Here is an 18,908-nt window from a genome sequence, read left to right as displayed (position 1 = left end):
TCCTCAAATCCATAACTTCTCATTGTTTGTATCATTCCAGTTAATTTTGCTCTTCCCAGGGCTTTTAATACATTTCCTATAATGGAGTGTCCAGAACCAAATGTAATATTCCATTCTGTGGTCTAAAATGTCTTGTATTCCTTCAGCATATCTTGTTTATTTTTATATTGGTATAATATAAATAAAAACTATTGTAATAAATTGTTAAATTTGCACTGAACAATATAAGCACATTTCCACCAATGTCCTGATAATGCAAGCCCCCACGTAATGTGTTTTTTCATTTGTATTTCTGGAGAAATCATGATAAGCAAGTCACAAATGACAACATTCTGGTGTGACCCTTTCTGAGCTAAATGAAAGCTCACACACTTGTCTGTAGCTTTGGCATTGTCAAACATTCATCCAATTTGTACAGTTTAGAAGTTCACTTTTTTCATGGAAAATATTGTGAATATCTGCATTTGGATATAGATATGCTGTAGGAGTAAGTGTGTGTTGTGAGGAGTGAAAGTTGGAGTGGCAAGTTGATAGAGGTTTGGACACTGCCCTTATTTTTGGCTTCATCTCCAGCCCAGAAAAATAGGATGACAATCTCCATTGTTGGTTGTACGAGTCCTACATGAAATTAATTTGACAGTGATTCAGTCCAGTTGCTGGTGTGCATGGTCTTATAAAATAAAACTGCCCCTAATTTGGGAATCTCACTTCGAGACATCACAGGAATGTGGGAAAATAAGATGCAGTTGAGAAACATTATTGTGGCAGAGAAGGAGCTTATTCCAATGGTGCTATACCTGACTCGTAAGTGCTCAATGTTGCCACTTTGTGCCCAAAATTAAAGTCTTTTCAGCCCTAGCATTGATGAGTGTTGAATCAGACAGAATCACAGAATAATACAGTGAAGAAGAGGCCCTTCGGCCCATCGAGTCTGCACCGATGCATTAAAGACACCTGACCTGTCTACCTAATCCCATTTGCCAGCACTTGGCCCATAGCCTTGAATGTTATGACGTGCCAAGTGCTCATCCAGGTACTTTTGAAAGGATGTGAGGCAACCCGCCTCTACCACCCTCTCAGGCAGTGCATTCCAGACCGTCACCACCCTCTGGGTAAAGAAGTTCTTCCTCAAATCCCCCATAAACCTCCTGACCCTCACCTTAAACTGGTGTCCCCTCGTAACTGACCCTTCAACTAAGGGGAACAGCTGCTCCCTATCCACCCTGTCCATGCCCCTCATAATCTTGTACACCTCGATCAGGTCACCCCTCAGTCTTCTCTGCTCCAGCAAAAACAACCCAAGCCTATCCAACATCTCTTCATTGCTTAAATGTTCCATCCCAGGCACCATCCTGGTGAATCGCCTCTGCACCCCCTCCAGTGCAATCACATCCTTGAGATAATGTGGCGACCAGAATTGCACACAGTACTCCAGCTGTGGCCTTATCAAAGTTCGATACAACTCCAACATGACCTCCCTGCTTTTGTAGGGAGTAGTGCAAACCTTGTGACTAATTTGAAGTTTCCCCTATCCCAAAGCAGAACATCTCCCTATTCCTACACAATGTTCATATTCCTACACTAAATCCATTAATGAAATACACCAGCTCACTGAGTTCCTTAAGAATATGTTCTGGAAAAAAATGAACACAAAAATTATTCTGAACATTAATAAACATTTACAGTACAGGATGGATACCATCCTTAAATCATCAAGACAAAACAAAAATACTTGTTTGAGGAAAAACTGCCTGGACTTTGGGAAGATATTAAACCACTGAGAGGCCCAATGTGGTTCAAGGCAATTTAGCAGAGACAAACTATTACAACATAACAGATATCCTCCAACTAGATTTTCTTGGGCGAAGTTGATTTCAGCAGCAAAAGCCTTAAATGAGTGTAGCTTTATTCCAAATTGGTTGTAGGGCCTAAGGATGAACACTATAGTAGTCCAGATTATCAACAAGCAACAATAAATCCTCTCTTCCATAATGACACCCCAGATCAGGTCCTGGCGACAGGATGGATAAAGTGAGTTTTTTTTTTCTTACACAACAAATTTAACCTGATCACAAATTAACAGCAGGGTCCCACGACTTTGGGTTTAGTAAATGGGATTACAATACTTTAGCTTTTAACAACTTGCCCCATTCATGAAAAAGTATGCAATTCTCCATTTTTGCTGTATTGCCTTCAGCCTGTCCACGGTATCCTTGCAGACCCTCTGATTCATGGCCAGGCCCTCCTCTGATGTCCTCGTCCAATGTTCGAGGAAGTAGAGGTGGAATAGCAGGACCATGCACCCCCTTCTAATTTATAAACACTGTGCTTATGCATACTACAAGCAAAGACCCAATTATGCATTGTAGAATTATGCTTTGCTATTTCCTAGTGTTGGGTTTTCTCCTGTACAAATCAAAGTTAGAATGAGGTCAATATATTATTGTCATTTGTCAAAAATATTTATAAATGCAATGATACCTTAATTGATATTCAACTCTTCCTTACTACTGTTTTATATTTCTCTTGAGTAAGGTATGCAATTGTAAACTCCACATCATGGAAAGGTACACGGGTATGGAGAGATAGAAAGTACATTCAGTACTCCAGAATACTCAATGTAGCAGCACACCAATTTATAACAATCACCAACTTTGCTAAAACATGATGGGGAATGATCAAAGCATTGAGGACAAATCCTGGGGTAGCACAATAGGGGTGATCTGTACCCCATTTTTCTTGAGGCTCAGGAACATAGATTTCCCCAGGTGCAGGACAGAATCACATCTCTTGTATAAAATGGTGTTTGTGCTACCAATCAAATCTCACCTACAGAGGTTGGTTGCTTCCATTTGAAGACTTAACACAATCGTACAAAGAGATTTCATTAGCTTTTCTATATGATTTTTCACAGCTTGACCTAAAGCATATAAACAATCTCACTGTATATGCCACCAAACAGATAAATAGGTGTGTATACTTACTTCCCATGGGAAGAGGAGGTGGTAAGCCATAAGTTCTTAGAGGGAAACATTCTGGAGGACCATAGATTCCACCACGTGGACGAAGTGGAAGACCCCTGTGTAGAAAGTGACCTCTTGGATCAACAGGTAAGGAGGGGACTTGCTTAGGAGAGGCAGGTGCAAAACCAGGTCCAAATCCAAATTCAGCTTCAGCAGGAAGAGATTGATTTAAAGATATATTTAATGTATCCTGTAGGAAAGATCGTTCATTGGTTAATCACTAATAATAAATCACATACTTAAAAAAAATCAAATGAGCAGTGTAATCAAAAGAAACACAATTTTCCAATAATTCTAAAACTCGTTGGAACTAGCGATTTTGTAAGTTGAAATGGTTTGAGCTTTCATGGTTTTAAAAAGTAAAAAGCAATGAAGAAATAAGCATGTAGATACTGGAACAGCAATAACAAAGGAAGTAGACTTACACGGTCTTGGGTGTGACTCTCTGGAGCAGAATTTGAAATTTGCATGCTATTTCCCAGTGTTGGGTTTTCTCCTGTACAAATCAAAGTTAGAATGAGGTCAATATATTATTGTCATTTGTCAAAGATAATTATAAATGCAATAATATCTTAATTGATTTTCAACTCTTCCTTACTACTGTTTTATATTTCTCTTGAGTAAGGTATGCAATTGTAAACTCCACATAATGGAAAGGTACGCAGGTATGGAGAGATAGAAAGTACATTCACTACTCCAGAATACTCAATGTAGCAGCACACCAATTTATAACAATCGCCAACTTTGCTAAAACATGATGGGGAATGATCAAAGCAATGAGGACAAATCATAGCATGTGCTGGAAAGAAATTAACTTTTTATTTAACTTTAAGAAACTGATAGAAGCTATTAAGTAGTAAACCAACTATCTTTGCCAAAAAAAAACAGCTTTGGAAACAAGTGAAAAAGCAGCCTACAAATGCAATGTGTTTATTCTCTTCTCTCAGTGAATAATTGTACATGAAAAATCGAGTTTAGAAATGTAACGTGTGGACAAATCTGAAAATCAGATAAAACTATTTTGCATGCTAAAAATGTAACTAGTTTATAACCTGGTTTTAACGGAAGAGAAAATGTAATATTTTCTTTCACTGATATTTAGACTTTGTATTTTTTGGATTTTTCTATTTGTTTCAGTGCCTTTTGTTTTCATTGGGAAAAGACTTGCATTTTATAAAGCACCTTTCACAACCTCAGGACTTCCCAAAGTGCTTTACAGCCAACTAAGTACTTTTGAAGTGCAGTTTCTGTTGTAATGTAGGAAACACAGCATCTGCACACAGCAAGGTCCCACAACAGTATTTGTGATCTTGATTAGAGTCATAGAGTTATACAGCACAGAAACAGGCCCTTCGTGTCCGTGCCGGCCATCAAGCACCTATCTATTCTAATCCCATTTTCCAACACTTGGCCCGTAGCCTTGTATGCTATGGCATTTCAAGTGCTCATCTAAATACTTCTTAAATGTTGAGGGTTCCTGCCTTTACCACCCCTTCAGGCAGTGTGTTCCAGATTCCAACCACCCTCTGGGTGAAAACGTTTTTCCTCAAATCCCCTCTAAACTTCCTGCCCCTTACCTTAAATCTATGCTCCCTGGTTATTGACACCTCCACTAAAGGGAAAAAAGTTTCTTCCTATCTACCCTATCAGTGCCCCTCATAATTTTGTATACCTCAATCAGATCTCCCCTCAGCCTCCTCTGCTCTAAGGAAAACAATCCTAGCCTATCCAGCCTTTCTTCATAGCTGAAATGCTCCAGCCCAGGCAACATTGAAGGATGTTGGCCAAGACACCGAGGATAACTTCTTTGCTCTTCTTCAGAATAGTGCCACAGGATCTTTAAGGTCCACCTGAGAGAGCAAATGGGGTCTTGGTTTAATCTGTTATCTGAAAGATGGCACCTCCAATAGTGCAGCATTTCCTCAGTGGAGTGTTAGCCTAGATTTTTGTACTCAAGTCTCTGGAGTCTAAGCCAAGGCAGGAACCAGTGGTTTTCAAGTTAAAATGCTCGAGTAATTTTGTGGGTGACTTTTTGTCTACTGTAAACCATCACTAATAGTGCATTCGTTAAAGTTTAGGTCTATTTGAATTTAATTTTAAAATTGCTTTAGTGGTCTTTATCAATTGAGGTTAGTCAAAATCTAAAAATGGTCAATCATAATTATATTACCTTTCCACAAATTTCTCAGGCATATCAGCAATTTGCTTAATTTCTCCACTTCACTTTTGTTATACTAAAATGATGACTGCAATGCTACACTGTACCTGTTCTAGCTATAAAGTAAGTGTCTAGTTCTGCGGGTCCAGATAATCTTCCTGAAGATATATGGTAACCTCTGTCTGATGTCTGATGATAGGTAGTAATAGGGCATCCTATTGTATATTTAGAACACATCAACAGCGTTGTGAAATTGCATGCATGTACAAAACACATAATCAAAGATTTCCTCCAAAACCTTAATTCTCTAAAAGTATTTAAAGAATAAGATTTATTAAGCTATATCATCAAGAAATCCCAGTCTTATAACTTAACTATTCGCCACATTAGATCTATTGTACAGGTAAGTCCTTCGTAGAGATCCTTACATACCTGATGATGCCTCCAATAGCTTCCGTTCTCTTTCCCAGACTGGAGAGAGCGAACCACTATCAGACTGTGGACCGTGGTGATCAGACATTCGGTCAGAGACTGAATCTGCATTTTCATTAGGGATGTGGTCTGGATGGACTGATGTACCTTTTGCTATAAACAATATGATACATCAAAATGAATTACAATATATTTTAGATATTGTGGCCAATAATTCTTAATAACAAATACTATAGAACTACAGTTTGTAGAATAGCTCACAATCGAACCCAATTTCTTCATCCCTTTTCTTGCTCACAAAGTTCTTTTACATTAACATTACTGTTCAGAAAGCTAACAAATACAGCTCACAACCTGACTGCTTTGTACTTAATCTGAACTATTACAATAGATAACATTACTTTTGAAATCTGGTCTTCCAGGAAACAAAGGTGAAAACCTTAAGGGTCCATCTAGTAATGGAGGTGACAGAAAACCCACGGGTTCAGAGCCAGGTCGACCTGCTGGAGAAGAACCATATGGAGAACTTCTTCCTGCAATATAATAGACAAAGCACAAAACACCTCTAATTCTATGCATGAAATAAAAAGGTTTTTAAATTAATGCCTATACAAATCAAAATAGCGTAACTAATAAGCTCATTCACACAGAACTACATTCTCAGTAATATACAACGAAAGGAAATTAATATATAAACCACATCCCTCAAAAGGTTTTACCTAAACTACGTGATTAGATTCATGTGAAGTTTATTGTGTTATGATCCTGTAGTTTTTTTTTCCAGGAAGAATGTGGTGCACCTTTAAGGCTGGAAATGGAGCAGTACTGCTTTAAGGAAACAAGCTCCAGAGACTGAGTCAAAGAATGCATTCTCGTTGTCATTCAAAGAACTAGCCACTCAGAGACTGTGATTCAAAGAGTACATTCTGGTTGCCCGGAATACAGCCACTCAGAGTCTGAGGATCGAGAGATACATTGTTGCCAATTGACGTCTGAAACTAGTTGAAAAATTGGCTATTGAGAGACAGTTAAGAGAAACAGACTGTTCTAACTCTCAGAGACAGAGAGAGAGAGAGCTGGGACCAGCATATACTGAAGGAAATGAGAGCTCTCTCTTGGTTTATTTAAACCCTATTTATTATACTCTCAGAATTCTGATGTCAAGCCAGATTAATTTCTTAAAAGAAAATAACCAATTCCTTTATCTACTGAACTGTATTTGTTGAATTCATCGTTGGAAGAAGAGAATCATTTCAACTTCTGAACTAGACCACTGACTATCCTACTGTTGAAGAACCCTTTGTCTTCCCCCATCGGACAGCTGTGAGGACTTCAAGCAACCTTGGAAGATTTCACATTGGCAGGAGTGTAAATATGCAAGGACAGTAATTTTTTCTATTTTATATGTTGTTTATATCTTCGTCATGTTTAAGAATTTAGTTTTTCTAATTAAACAGTTAATTTGTTGATCTAAAGACACCTAGTTTGGTTAGCCTCATTCAGGGGTTAATAGATGGTACAATTTGGCTGGGTCTTTCTTTAATTTGGAAAGTTTAAAAATGATATGTTCGGTGATCTGTGGAGGGATGGGACTGAATCAACGGTGCGTTTCTCCCACCACAATTAAAATCGTATATTTTAATTGGGGGCTTTGACTTGAGCGGTCAGTCATAACAATTGTGATACAAGATGTCCTGAAAACAATGAGAAAGATTGCAGTACCTTGATGAGGTGAGACAAATGTTGAAGGACTTAGTAATGCTGGCCTTCCAGAGATATCATTTATAAGTGGATCCTTTAATGCTATATCCATTTTGAATTCTGCTTCAGTTATCCTGTAAAATGAATACATACTTTCATACCTAAAGCTAGCACACGGATGGGTTTCTATTCCATTGGAAAATCGATTCTTCTGTATTTAAAATCAGTTGTCAGAGTTTGCCTGCAACATCATCCAGAGGTTATGGGTATAAATGCAGACCCCAATATAAATGCTCAAAACTGGGCATTCATGAGGTGCTGTGGACCATCAGCAGCAGCAGAACTGTATTCAAACACAACCTGTAACCTCATGACCCAGCATATGCCTCACTCTACCATTATCAACAAGCCAAGGGATCAACCCTGGTTCAATCAGGAGAGCATGCCAGGAGCAGCACCAGGCATACTGAAAAATGAGGTGTCAACCTGGTGAAGCTACAACACAGGAAGGATTACCTGCGTGCCAAAATGCAGAAGCAGCATACAACAGAGCTAAGTGATCCCACAATCAATGGATCACAGCAAAACTCTGCAGTCCCGCCACATCCAGTCGTGAATGGTGTCGGACAACTAAACAACTAAGAGGAGGAGGAGGAGGCTCCACAAATATTCCCATCCTCAATTGGGTTGAATAGCCCATTCTGTGCTGTATAAATATCTCAGAGTACTGCCCACAGACTATTTTCCTTGTTCACTACTAGAACAGAACTTCAGGTCACGTGTCAGGCAGTATTGCACCCAATGTCGGTTCCTGAGTGTCTCTGTTGAGGCAACATGGGAGCAAATATTTTGTACTGAACAGGTTTTTTGGCACCATTTTATTTATTTATTTTCTCAAGTGAATGGTTAGCAATAAGAAGTACAATCCAACCATCAGCAATGTGAACTGCAACCATGAAAATTTTCACGAGTGCGTCAAGTCAGCAGATCTACAATAAAACTGTAAAAACGGATGGCTAATTGTACAGATCTTTTCAATATTTAGGATTGTGGAGAAATTCCAAAACCTATATTTCCTCTTTAAAAACAACTTTGGCAAAATACAGCATGCAAATAAGCACAAGGTTCAAACCTTTTTTCAAAAAGGAAATTATTAATCTACTCCACTGATATGATTTGCAGAGTATTTACAGCACAGACATAGGCCATTTAGCCAACAGGTCTATGCCAGTGTTTATGCTCTAAATGAGCCTCCTTTCAGCTTACTTCATCTCACCCTATTTCTTTTTAAATTCCAAAATATACTTTATTCATAAAAATCTGTAAAAATTACATTCCCAAACAGTTTAAAACAGCATCAAGTCAAAAAATACAAACAGTGCAAAGGTGATCAGTGTCCTTCTATACAATCATGAGTTGCCTCACAACCCTTCCATTTCATTGTCATACCAATTACATTTTTACATTTACAGCACACAAAATTTTCGCAATACAGTTCGAGGGGTTTCCCATGGATCCAGCCCCTCAGTTCAGCTTGGTGGGGGGACCTTACACTGTGGTCTTTCCCCATTGAGCCTTCATCTCACCCTATTAACATATCCTTCTGTTCCTTTCTTATTCATGCTTATCTAGCTTCCCCTTGAGTGCATCTATGCTAGTCACCTCAACCACTCCATAATATAGTCGTGAGTTCTACATTCTGATCATTTTCTGATAGTCTTTAGCAATACCTTTTTGCAAATAAGTAATTTTCTAAAACTTTTCTTGGCAAGTTATCAGTTTTTTTTTATCATGCACTTTTTAAATAATGATTCCGCAGATTTAAATTTCTTACTATGTCAAATGGAACAGATTTAAGAAAGAATCCCCAGATATACTTCAGCAGATCTAAGAGTTAAAAAAAAGTTCAATGTCTCTATTGAAATCAGTTTTTATGTCCTTCCCTCCACCACACCAAAAATTGGAGGAAATTGCAAACTTTGAGGGTAATTCCAGCAGTCAATCTTGAACCCAACAATGTTTGACACTTTTTACCATCATGCATATTACCCTCAATCAACATATCTGTTTGCATCCATATTGGTCATGAAATAAATTATGATTGTAGGAACATTCAATGTTAAGTTGTTTAAACTGCAACATTTAAACATTTATTTATTGAAACAAATCATATTTTCCAGCTAAATAACTTACTTCTATTGTATCTGAGAATGTCAAAAGATTTATAGCTCCTTTTAATATTGCAATCTTCAAAAAAGTTAGGCAAACATTGTTACTGTATACAAATGGAATAAGGAAGTCACTTTGGATTGGACTGAAATATTTGGGAACAGATAGAAACTTACTTTTGCCGAAGGTGAATGTTCTCTCTTTTAATATTGCCAAGCTCTCGATCAGCTTCGCGAGCTGACAGCTACAAATCAAAACATTTTTTTTTTAAAGTTGCAAATATGGATACTGTAAACATTAGCCTCTGAAAATTACTGTAGCAATTCTACATCAAAATGATTTCATCCATGGCACATTCTAGGCGTCAAGTTACATGTTCAGCGATTTTTATTTTGCCTGATTCTGCTTTATATTTTTCATTAAAAATGTGAAATTATTTTAGGAAAGTTATGTGAATATTTTCAGTGCTCAAAAGATTGAGTACTGTGCACTTGCAGGCAACTGAATATTTTATAACGACGAGTAAATTGCCCAATGGTCAGTTGTTGAATTTAAGCTTTTTTCTATATACAAGATGATGGCAGGATGGGAGAGACACTTCTGAAACATGCTCCTACCATATTCTGACAGCTGAGATAGCAAAATTGAATAGGAAATATTGATTTTGCTGGCATAAGAATGGGACCAAAAATGTGACAGCAGGAAAGAAAGAACAAATATATGAGTGAACTTGCATTGATATAGCACCTTGTACAACCTCAGGATGTCACAAAGCTCTTTACAATCAAGTACTTTTCAAGTGTAGTAACTGTTGTAATGTTGGAAGTAAGGTTTGTGGACAGGAAGTGCATGCTACCGTGGTGCAAGACATTTTAATTGTCTAGGATAAACTGAAAATTTAAACAAACAATACTGCATTTTACATCTGAAACTCACCCAATTATCATGCGCTTTTTTCTCATGAGATACAATCTGTAAATGCAAACATAAAAGAAAACTGTTGAATTAAAGTTTGTCCAAACAAAACATTAAGCCCAATTTTCAAGTAACAGTGTCCACTGTATGAACGGATCCTGTTTCCCAAACTTCAATTTAACAATCAATATGCGAATATTATTTGTACTTGTTTTGAATATGGCAAAATAATGTGTACATACAACAATTTACATTTATATAGCACCTTAAATGTAGAAAATGTCCCAAGGTATTTCATAGAAAAATGATCAGACCAGTCAATATCAAGTGAAAGAATGACATATTGGCCAGGGGATGGGTAGGCGGGGGAGGGTGACAGGGAGGGGGCTGGTGGTTTTAAGGTGAATCTTAATGGAGGAGAGGTGGAAGGGCAAAGAGAATTAGAAAGGGAATTCTAGAGCATAGAGCCAAGCCAACTGAAGACATGGCCATCAATTGGGGGGTGGGGGGCGGTAGTGGGTGATGAAAGGAGTGAGGGTGCACATGTGGGCAGAGTTGGAGAAACACAGTGTTCTTGGAGAACTGTGGGGCTAGAGAAAGTTACTGAGGTAGGAAGATGCAAGGCCACAAAGGGTTTTAAACACAAGGATGAGCATTTTAAATTTGAGGCCTTGGGAACCAGGAGACAATGCTGGTCAGAGTACAGAGGAGTGATGTGTGATTGAGACTTGGTGTGGTATATGGTACAGGCAGCAGAGCTTTGGATGAACTGAAGTTTATGGGGAGTGGAGGATGGGATGTCAGCCAGAAGAATACTGGAATAATTGAGTCTGGAGGCGACAAAGATGTACTGAGGTTTTAGCAATAGACAATCTCAGTGATGGTACGTAGTACCAGGAAGATAAAAAGCAGAAAATCAGATTATTGAATCTGATAAGAACGGAGTAAAAAGCAACAATTTTCTTTTACGTACTTGATTTTTATACGACTGTATAGTTTTAATTAATTCTTCTTCAAGATCTTTAGCACGTTGCCTGCAAAGAAAGAAAAACAGTTATGGCATCGGAATTCAAAATTAATGATAGATGAATTAACTTCAAACTTCAGTTACCTATAGAGACTGAGTTCTTCAGTAGCTTGATTAATCTTTTCATCAACTTCAGAAAGCTTCTCTTCTTTCTGCAGACGCTGATGCTCTTCCACAGTCAGATTTCTATGGACAATGCAACCACAATACACAAGAATTATTCACAGCCTTACAACTTTTCTTCTTAAACTAACTGGATATAAAGCCCTTAACAAAGCCTCACAAGGTAAAGGGTTAGTGCTATCAGTAGATGGGTTAATATCTTGCAACCACAACCAGTTGATTTAGGAATTTTCAATGGGGATTTTCAGCAGTTTCTCAGGAGAAAAGGATTATGTTCAGTATAGGAAACTTGTTTCTCCTCTTAACTCTAGCTAGCCAACACCATGGTTAATTGGTGGCTGAACAACAGCAAACTTTGCAGATTAAATCTGGCTTTCTAAATCATAATGATCTCGAAATCATTGATCACAATTAGACATCTGTGCTCTTTTGAATACATAATTCAAATATAAATGGTTGAAGAGTAAACATAATGTGCTTGCAAGGGCAAGGCAATGTTTCCTTAAGTTTTCCCCTCTTTCATTAGGAAAGGACCTGGCCTTCACCTTGTTCCTTCCCCAGTGGCGGGGTTGAGTTCTGGACTAAGTGTAAGCATCAAATTCAACACTGTGGCCTGAATTTTACTAGCGTGCAGCAAATCACGGTGGCGTGCTTTGAAGTCGGTGGTCCACCCACATGGAGCAGCCGCCACTGAGCCCCCACGATATTCGCACGGGGGCTCATTTAAATGGAGGGGGCGGAACAGCTGCCCCCGATGAAGTAGAGGGGGCAGCGCTCTCTCCCCGGCAATAGCATCCAGCACCACTGCACAGGCACTGGCGCCATTGTTAAAGGGCTTCAAGTCCTCAGAAGAAATTTGAATTTTTAAAGGAACTTTATTTTACATTGACTTCAAAAAATTAAATAAAAATATCGGCGTGGGAAGACCGCTGGGATAAGATAAGTTGATTCGCATGCGTTTCAATTAATTTTAATATTCAAATAAAGGCCCCGCCGCCGAGCAGGTGGTGGTGCCGCACCGAGGCCCTGCTGTCGCTGGTGAAATGCGACAGGCCTTCTCGGCGTCGGGAGTCAGGGCAGACCTCTCCTGGAAGAATTTTCCAGGCCCCCCCCACCATGACCCCCAACGTCGGAGGGCTAGCAAAATTCAGCCCTGTAATACCAAAAACACCCAAAAAACTGCGCTGAGACCAACTGATTGCCAATTACAATTGTACTCCCCACGAGATTCTGTTTCATCAAATTCTGCCTCTGCCTGAGCTTTGTACCTTTGGAGCTCCATTTCTTTTTCATGGTATAATTCTGTCATGATCTTTAACTTCTGCTGAATGGTCTTATATTCAGTCTCAAATTGAATTGTTTCATATTGTACTGAAGTTTGTTCTAATTGAAGTTTTTCAATTCGCTCTGCCAAATGGAAAGAAAAACTGTTCATGAATACATTGCAAGTTACGTAGTATTTTATTTTAATGCCTGCATAATACAAGATGGTCATAAAATAGAATTTTAGGAGAGTTGTGAGTATTATATCAATATTAAATATGGAGTGAATCAAGGTTTCAACACAAAGAAACTTGATGTGAAATAGAACACAATGTGCCAGTGTAAGCATACTGAAACCAGAAGTGTGTGAAGGAGACTCTCAGACGGAGTATCAAGAAAGGGCCAGTAAATCAATGGTGCATGATGTCCAAGTGAGACAGGCTATTCACTGATAAGTACAAAAGAAGGAGATTGTTACTTTAGCAGAAGAACCAGAGAACCATAGAAGTTTACAGTGCTGAAGAAGGCCATTCACTGGCACTTGCTATAGCAATCCAAAAATAAGCCCACTGCCCTATATTCTCTCCACACTTCAATTATTTAACCACTTCCCCGTTAAAACACGCAAGTTTCTGCCTCAACCACCTTTTGGGCAAAACATCCCATGCTCCAACAACTCTTATTTTAGAAATTTATCCTAACTTTTCTCATGTTGAGGGTGGCACAGTGGCGCAATGGTTAGCACTGCAGCCTCATAGCTCCAGCGAACCAGGTTCGGTTCTGGGTACTGCCTGTGCGGAGTTTGCAAGTTCTCCCTGTGACTGCGTGGGTTTCCGCCGGGTGCTCCAGTTTCCTCCCACAGCCAAAGACTTGCAGGTTGATAGGTAAATTGGCCATTTAAATTGCCCCTAGTGTAGGTAGGGTGGTAGGAGAATGGTGGGGATGTGGGATTAATGTAGGATTAGTATAAATGGGTGGTTGTTGGTCGGCACAGACTTGGTGGGCCGAAGGGCCTGTTTCAGTGCTGCATCTCTAAATAAAAAATAAATAAAATATTACTAACAAATTTAAATTGATGACCCATATCACTGACTCCCTAATTGTAGAAAATAGTACTTTCCTATTCACCTTAACAAAACCCTTCATGATTTTAAATACCTCGACTAAATCTCTTTGTTCCAGCAGAAATAATTTGAGTCCCTCAAGTATCTCCTTATAGTATAATTTCTCAACCCTAGGCTCAACTGGTGAATCTTCACTGTACACTGTCTCTTGCTTTAATGTCCTTCCTATAATAAGGAATCCAAAACTGCATCCAATGATTTAAATGAAGAGTAGCTATTGTGAAAATTTATCACTTCTTTGCTCCTATACTCTATGCTTCTATTTATAAAACTCAGAATGCTTCTGGCCTTCATGGCTGCTTGCACTTATACTATCAAAGAACTTTTTTTTAAAGAACTATTTACTTTTCAATGATTGTTCAGCATTCCACTCTTACATCTACATCAGCATTTCTGGCCAGGCTATCTAGGTAGGCTTGTTCATCAGTCAATGGGATCCGATTTTCTGAATTACTGAATTTCAGTTCTGTATACGAGATGCCAAAAATATAGAAAAGGTAAATCTGGAACATTACTGAAAGTAAACCTTGGCAGTAGTAAAAGAAGGATAACCTCAAACTGGTGAAAGGGAAATTAAAAATTGCTTCACAGAGGAGAAATCAATACTAAGAATGGACTGTGAACTGGACAGTGAAGACAAAAGAAGAGTAGCTTAACTGAGCTAGAGTTTCTAATCCAGAGACTGAAAGGTTTTTGAGATGGATGATGTAATCATCTTTCTCATTCATACTTATCCTCTGATCTTCCTGATCATTTGGAATTAAGAAGATCACAGTGACAGGACTACATAGCTAAGAAAGATAATTAAGTGGAAATATCAGTTGCTGTTCATCCTAAATACAAAGAGAATCCCCATATGGAACCATTGAGAACAGCAAAAATTAATGCACTTAATTTAGGAATTGTGATCATGTACTACTGCAATAGTTCCAAGAAGTTGTCTTGCTTCTTTAAAAGAACTGACTCATGGTATAGTAATATTCCACAATGAATGTATGAATGTGGCAGCTTCTTTGTATTTACCCATCAGCTCTTGCTTTGCTTTGAGTTCATCAGATAACTTGCTGTGAATCTGATTTCTTTCTTCTTCCACTGACTTCAAGCCAGCATTTAACTAAAAAAAAAGTTTTAAAGAATTCAAAAACAAGGCTCAAAACAATCAGATTTTTGTGTTACAACGAATTTTCAAAAAGGGTTTTTTCAAAGAAGTTACTAATTATTAGTCAAATTAAATGGGGAGAATTGTCATTCTCACAGGCATGATGGGCAGAATGGCTGCCTCCTGTGCTGTATCATTTTATGATTCAATGCATTTTTTTTATCCGTTCTTGGGATGTGAGTGGCGCTGGCAAGGCCAACATTTGTTGCCCATCCCTAATTACTCTTAAGGTGGTGGTGAGCGTCTTCTTGAACTGCTACAGTCCATGGGGCATAGGTACAACCTGAGTGCTGTTAGGGAGCGAGTTCCAGGACTTTGACCCAGCTACAGTGAAGGAAGGGCGATGTAGTTCCCAGGCAGGATGGTCTGTGACTTGGAGGGGGATTTGCAGGTGGTGGTGTTCCCATGTGTCTGCTGTCCTTTTTCTTCTAGGTGGTGGAGCTCATGGGTTTGGAAGGTGCTGTCAAAGGAGCCTTGATGAGTTTCTGCAGTGCATCTTGTATATGGTACACACCGATTCCACTGTACGTCGGTGGTGGAGGGAGTGAACGTTTAAGGTGGTGGGACGGGGTGCTGATCAAGTGGGCTGCTTTGGCCTGGATGGCGCAAGCTTCCTGAGAATTGTTGGAGCCGCACTCATCCAGCCAAGTGGAGAGTATTCCATCACACTCCTAACTTGTGCCTTGTGGATGGTGGACAGATCTTTGGGGAGTCAGGAGGTGAGTTACTCACTGCAGAATTCGCAGCCTTTGACCCGCTCTTGTAGCCACAGTTTTATATGGCTGTTCCAGTTATGTTTCTGGTCAATGGTAACCCCCAGGATGTTGATGGTGGGGGAGTCAGCAATGGTAATGGCATTGAATGCCAAAGGGAGATATGTTACTTGCCACTTATCAGCCCAAGTGACGTTCGCATCACCACAAGTATCAAGCAATGACCATTTCCAACAAGAAAGAATATAACCATTATATTACCATCAATTGATAGTGTGACAATCTATGCAGTAAGAAAGCAGATCATAAGAAGACAGGAACAGAAGTAGGCCATTCAGCCCCTCAAGCCTGTTTGCCATTCAATCAGATCAAGGCTGATCTGTATCTGAACTCCATTTACCAGCCTTCGTTCCATATTCTTTAATACCCTCACAAAAATCTAACAATCTAAATCTAAAATACCTAACAAAAATCTAACGATGTCATTTTGAAATTTTCAATTGACCTATCCGCAACTGATTTTTGGGGGAGAGAGTTGCAGATTTCCATTACGTTTTGTGTGAAGAAGTGGTTCCTGGTATCATTCTGGAATGGCCTAGCTCTAACGTTAAGCTAATTCCTCCTTTTTCTGGACCCCCGCACCAAAGGAAATGTTTCTCTCTTATCACATTCTTTAATCATCTTAAACACTTCTATTAGATCACCCTTGATCTTCTATACTTAAGGATATACAAGCCTAGTGTATGTAACATGTTTTTAAATGGACTAAATGGGATAATTTCTGAACAGTTTCAGCAGCAACAGAATTGTATTCCACCACAATCTGTAACCTCATGGCCCAGTATATCCCTCACTCTGCCATTACTATCAAGCCAGGCCATTTAACTATTTAGAAAACACTTTGATCCGTCTTTCTTAGGGCCAAAGTGGATGACCTCACATTTCCCCACAGTGAACTCCAACTGCCATAGCTTTGCTCTTTTTTAGGCTCTGCTTCCATTTGTGTCTGATTATGCCTCTATGAAGTAGTTGGGGAACTTGTCTATGTGAAACCTGCTTTGTAAATGGGAATAAAGAAGAAGCCCTGTCTTGCTGAGGATTTTTTGTTTTGTTGCTAAGCAAAAATGGAAGCAGCAGTTCAACAGTACCCCAATGTGTTTGCACAAAATGCAATATATTGAAGAAACAGGAAACTGTTTCATACCACCTGTATTTGTTTTTCCCCTTGCATCACCTTCTCTCCCTCAGTATGAACAAGGCATTAGAGTATGTTGGTATACTGTCAATCATAACAGGCTTACCACATATTGCAATGCAAGTACCATTAAGTGGAGCTTCAAAAGGATAGAATTCTGCCAGAATCTTCTTGTTAGTAAGTATGAAAGAAAGTAATATAGCATGGGGATTATGCTCGTAAACTGTAACTTACCTTCGCAACATAAATCAATTTTTCAATTTTTTGCTTCTGTTGTTCTTCAGACATTTCTGAAATACAAAAAAAAAATACTTTTTAGACACAGAGGCAGGCTTTCTCAGATTCTGAGACTTAAGATACATAATAAGACACTGAGTTCAACACCAATCTTTTTGAAAACAGTGAGTAGCTACATTACAAGAACACATATACAAAGCATGTGTGTGACAAATTAGTGAGCAGCAACTTCACCAGAATTACTTTATCCATTTCTTTCTAATTAGAACTTAGGACTGTGTTCAAAAGATGAAAATTGAACGACCTCACCCTATAGAGTCATCTACACAGGGTTCTATGCAGGAAGGCATTTGATAGCATCAGGAAGTTATGAAAGGCATCACTTGTGTTAAAATAAACAAACTTATTCATTGATGCTGTAAGCCAATAATGCTGCCAGGAGAAATAAAACTACTGTACAATTACTTGTTTTGAGAAGGGGGTACCTTCAGTACATCTGGATGGGCTCAGGTTTAGTACGAGGGCCTTCTGAACTGACAGAACAATGTTACCAATTTCATTCATAGCACAAGAACAGCCAGTTTAAAGGAATTCTCTAGAACAAGATTATATTATGTACTGCAACCGTAATGCAACTGTAACTAACGATCATGCTGGTACAGCATGGTAGCATCTCTGTGCAGTCCTGCTAATGCTCCATCATTCTGTAGCTGCATCACCCACTACAGAACTTATCGGCTTTTTTTCTCTCCTTCAGTTTTCTCCATTATAAATCTATTGGATTGAATACCTAGATATCCAAATCCGAATGGTGTCAGCTGATACTCTCTTTCCATTCCCTATCAATTTACATCTTGTTGATTTTCATATATTTACACTTTGCACCATTCCACACCTTACAGACTTCATTTGCTCAATTAACTAATCCTAATTCACCTGCCAGCACATTCGCTTGCTGTGCTACATGAATGTGGCTCACTGCTCAAAAGTTGGACGTCCCTGCCATCCACTATTTACATACTGCCTCTTCCCAAACTGTCGTTGAATCCAGCAGAATACACATTAGCACCCAGATTTAGCAATTCAGATGATATCTGATTGAAGAAATTATGTTCAAAAACTAAATAAAGATATTTGTTTTAATATTAACTCACTGATTCATTACCTGAGTGCTGCCCATTTTCAGTTTTAATATCCATTTTGTCTTAGCAATTACCTTCTGCAGGATTATCCTCTTCTGCTGGATTCCACAATTTCATCTTTAGAAGGCAGTCCGTCAGAGACTGTAAGTAAAGACATTTTTTTAATGAACATATTTTAGTAATGCTTGCACTATTATTTTATTTCACAGGAAACAATCTTACCTTCACCTCATTCTCTTTACTTGCAAGAACTCCCCGCATATCTTTCTGAGACTTCTCACATAATTTAATGTGTTCAGTAAGTTCACTGTATCGCTCATTCCACCCTTCTGATTCTTGCAATAGCTACGAATGTAATTAGGAGAACGGGTTGTAAAAGCATTATATCTATTTTGCAAAAATGTATCATAGACACTCTCTACATACTGGGGCATTATCAATACATTCAAAACATTTTATCTCATCAAGGATCCTTATATCAATTCTAAGGAACAGAACTGTCCATGTAGTTATAAAATACAAGCAAC

The 18,908-nt window shown here is 38.7% G+C and overlaps 1 protein-coding gene across 3 annotated transcripts in view; it reads right to left on the bottom strand.

Annotated features, from left to right (window-relative positions):
* mia2 (MIA SH3 domain ER export factor 2) overlaps positions 1 to 18,908 on the bottom strand; it is a 64,283-nt gene that overhangs the window by 1,871 nt on the left and 43,504 nt on the right. For 2 of the 3 annotated variants that reach the window (XM_068039265.1, XM_068039264.1), the window contains 14 exons: positions 18,604 to 18,726; positions 18,456 to 18,522; positions 17,237 to 17,292; positions 14,959 to 15,049; positions 12,817 to 12,955; positions 11,510 to 11,611; positions 11,372 to 11,432; positions 10,420 to 10,455; positions 9,660 to 9,727; positions 7,336 to 7,448; positions 6,015 to 6,146; positions 5,614 to 5,766; positions 3,449 to 3,519; positions 2,985 to 3,213 (listed from right to left, as the gene is read on the bottom strand). In XM_068039265.1, the coding sequence (XP_067895366.1) occupies positions 2,985 to 3,213; positions 3,449 to 3,519; positions 5,614 to 5,766; positions 6,015 to 6,146; positions 7,336 to 7,448; positions 9,660 to 9,727; positions 10,420 to 10,455; positions 11,372 to 11,432; positions 11,510 to 11,611; positions 12,817 to 12,955; positions 14,959 to 15,049; positions 17,237 to 17,292; positions 18,456 to 18,522; positions 18,604 to 18,726 (1,441 nt within the window). The remainder of the gene's footprint in view (positions 1 to 2,984; positions 3,214 to 3,448; positions 3,520 to 5,613; positions 5,767 to 6,014; positions 6,147 to 7,335; positions 7,449 to 9,659; positions 9,728 to 10,419; positions 10,456 to 11,371; positions 11,433 to 11,509; positions 11,612 to 12,816; positions 12,956 to 14,958; positions 15,050 to 17,236; positions 17,293 to 18,455; positions 18,523 to 18,603; positions 18,727 to 18,908) is intronic. The other variant, XM_068039266.1, reaches the window with a different exon arrangement.

The sequence above is a fragment of the Heterodontus francisci genome, chromosome 9 (genome assembly GCF_036365525.1).
Source record: "Heterodontus francisci isolate sHetFra1 chromosome 9, sHetFra1.hap1, whole genome shotgun sequence".
NCBI lineage: Eukaryota > Metazoa > Chordata > Chondrichthyes > Heterodontiformes > Heterodontidae > Heterodontus > Heterodontus francisci.
This window is presented reverse-complemented; position numbering and strand designations above follow the sequence as displayed.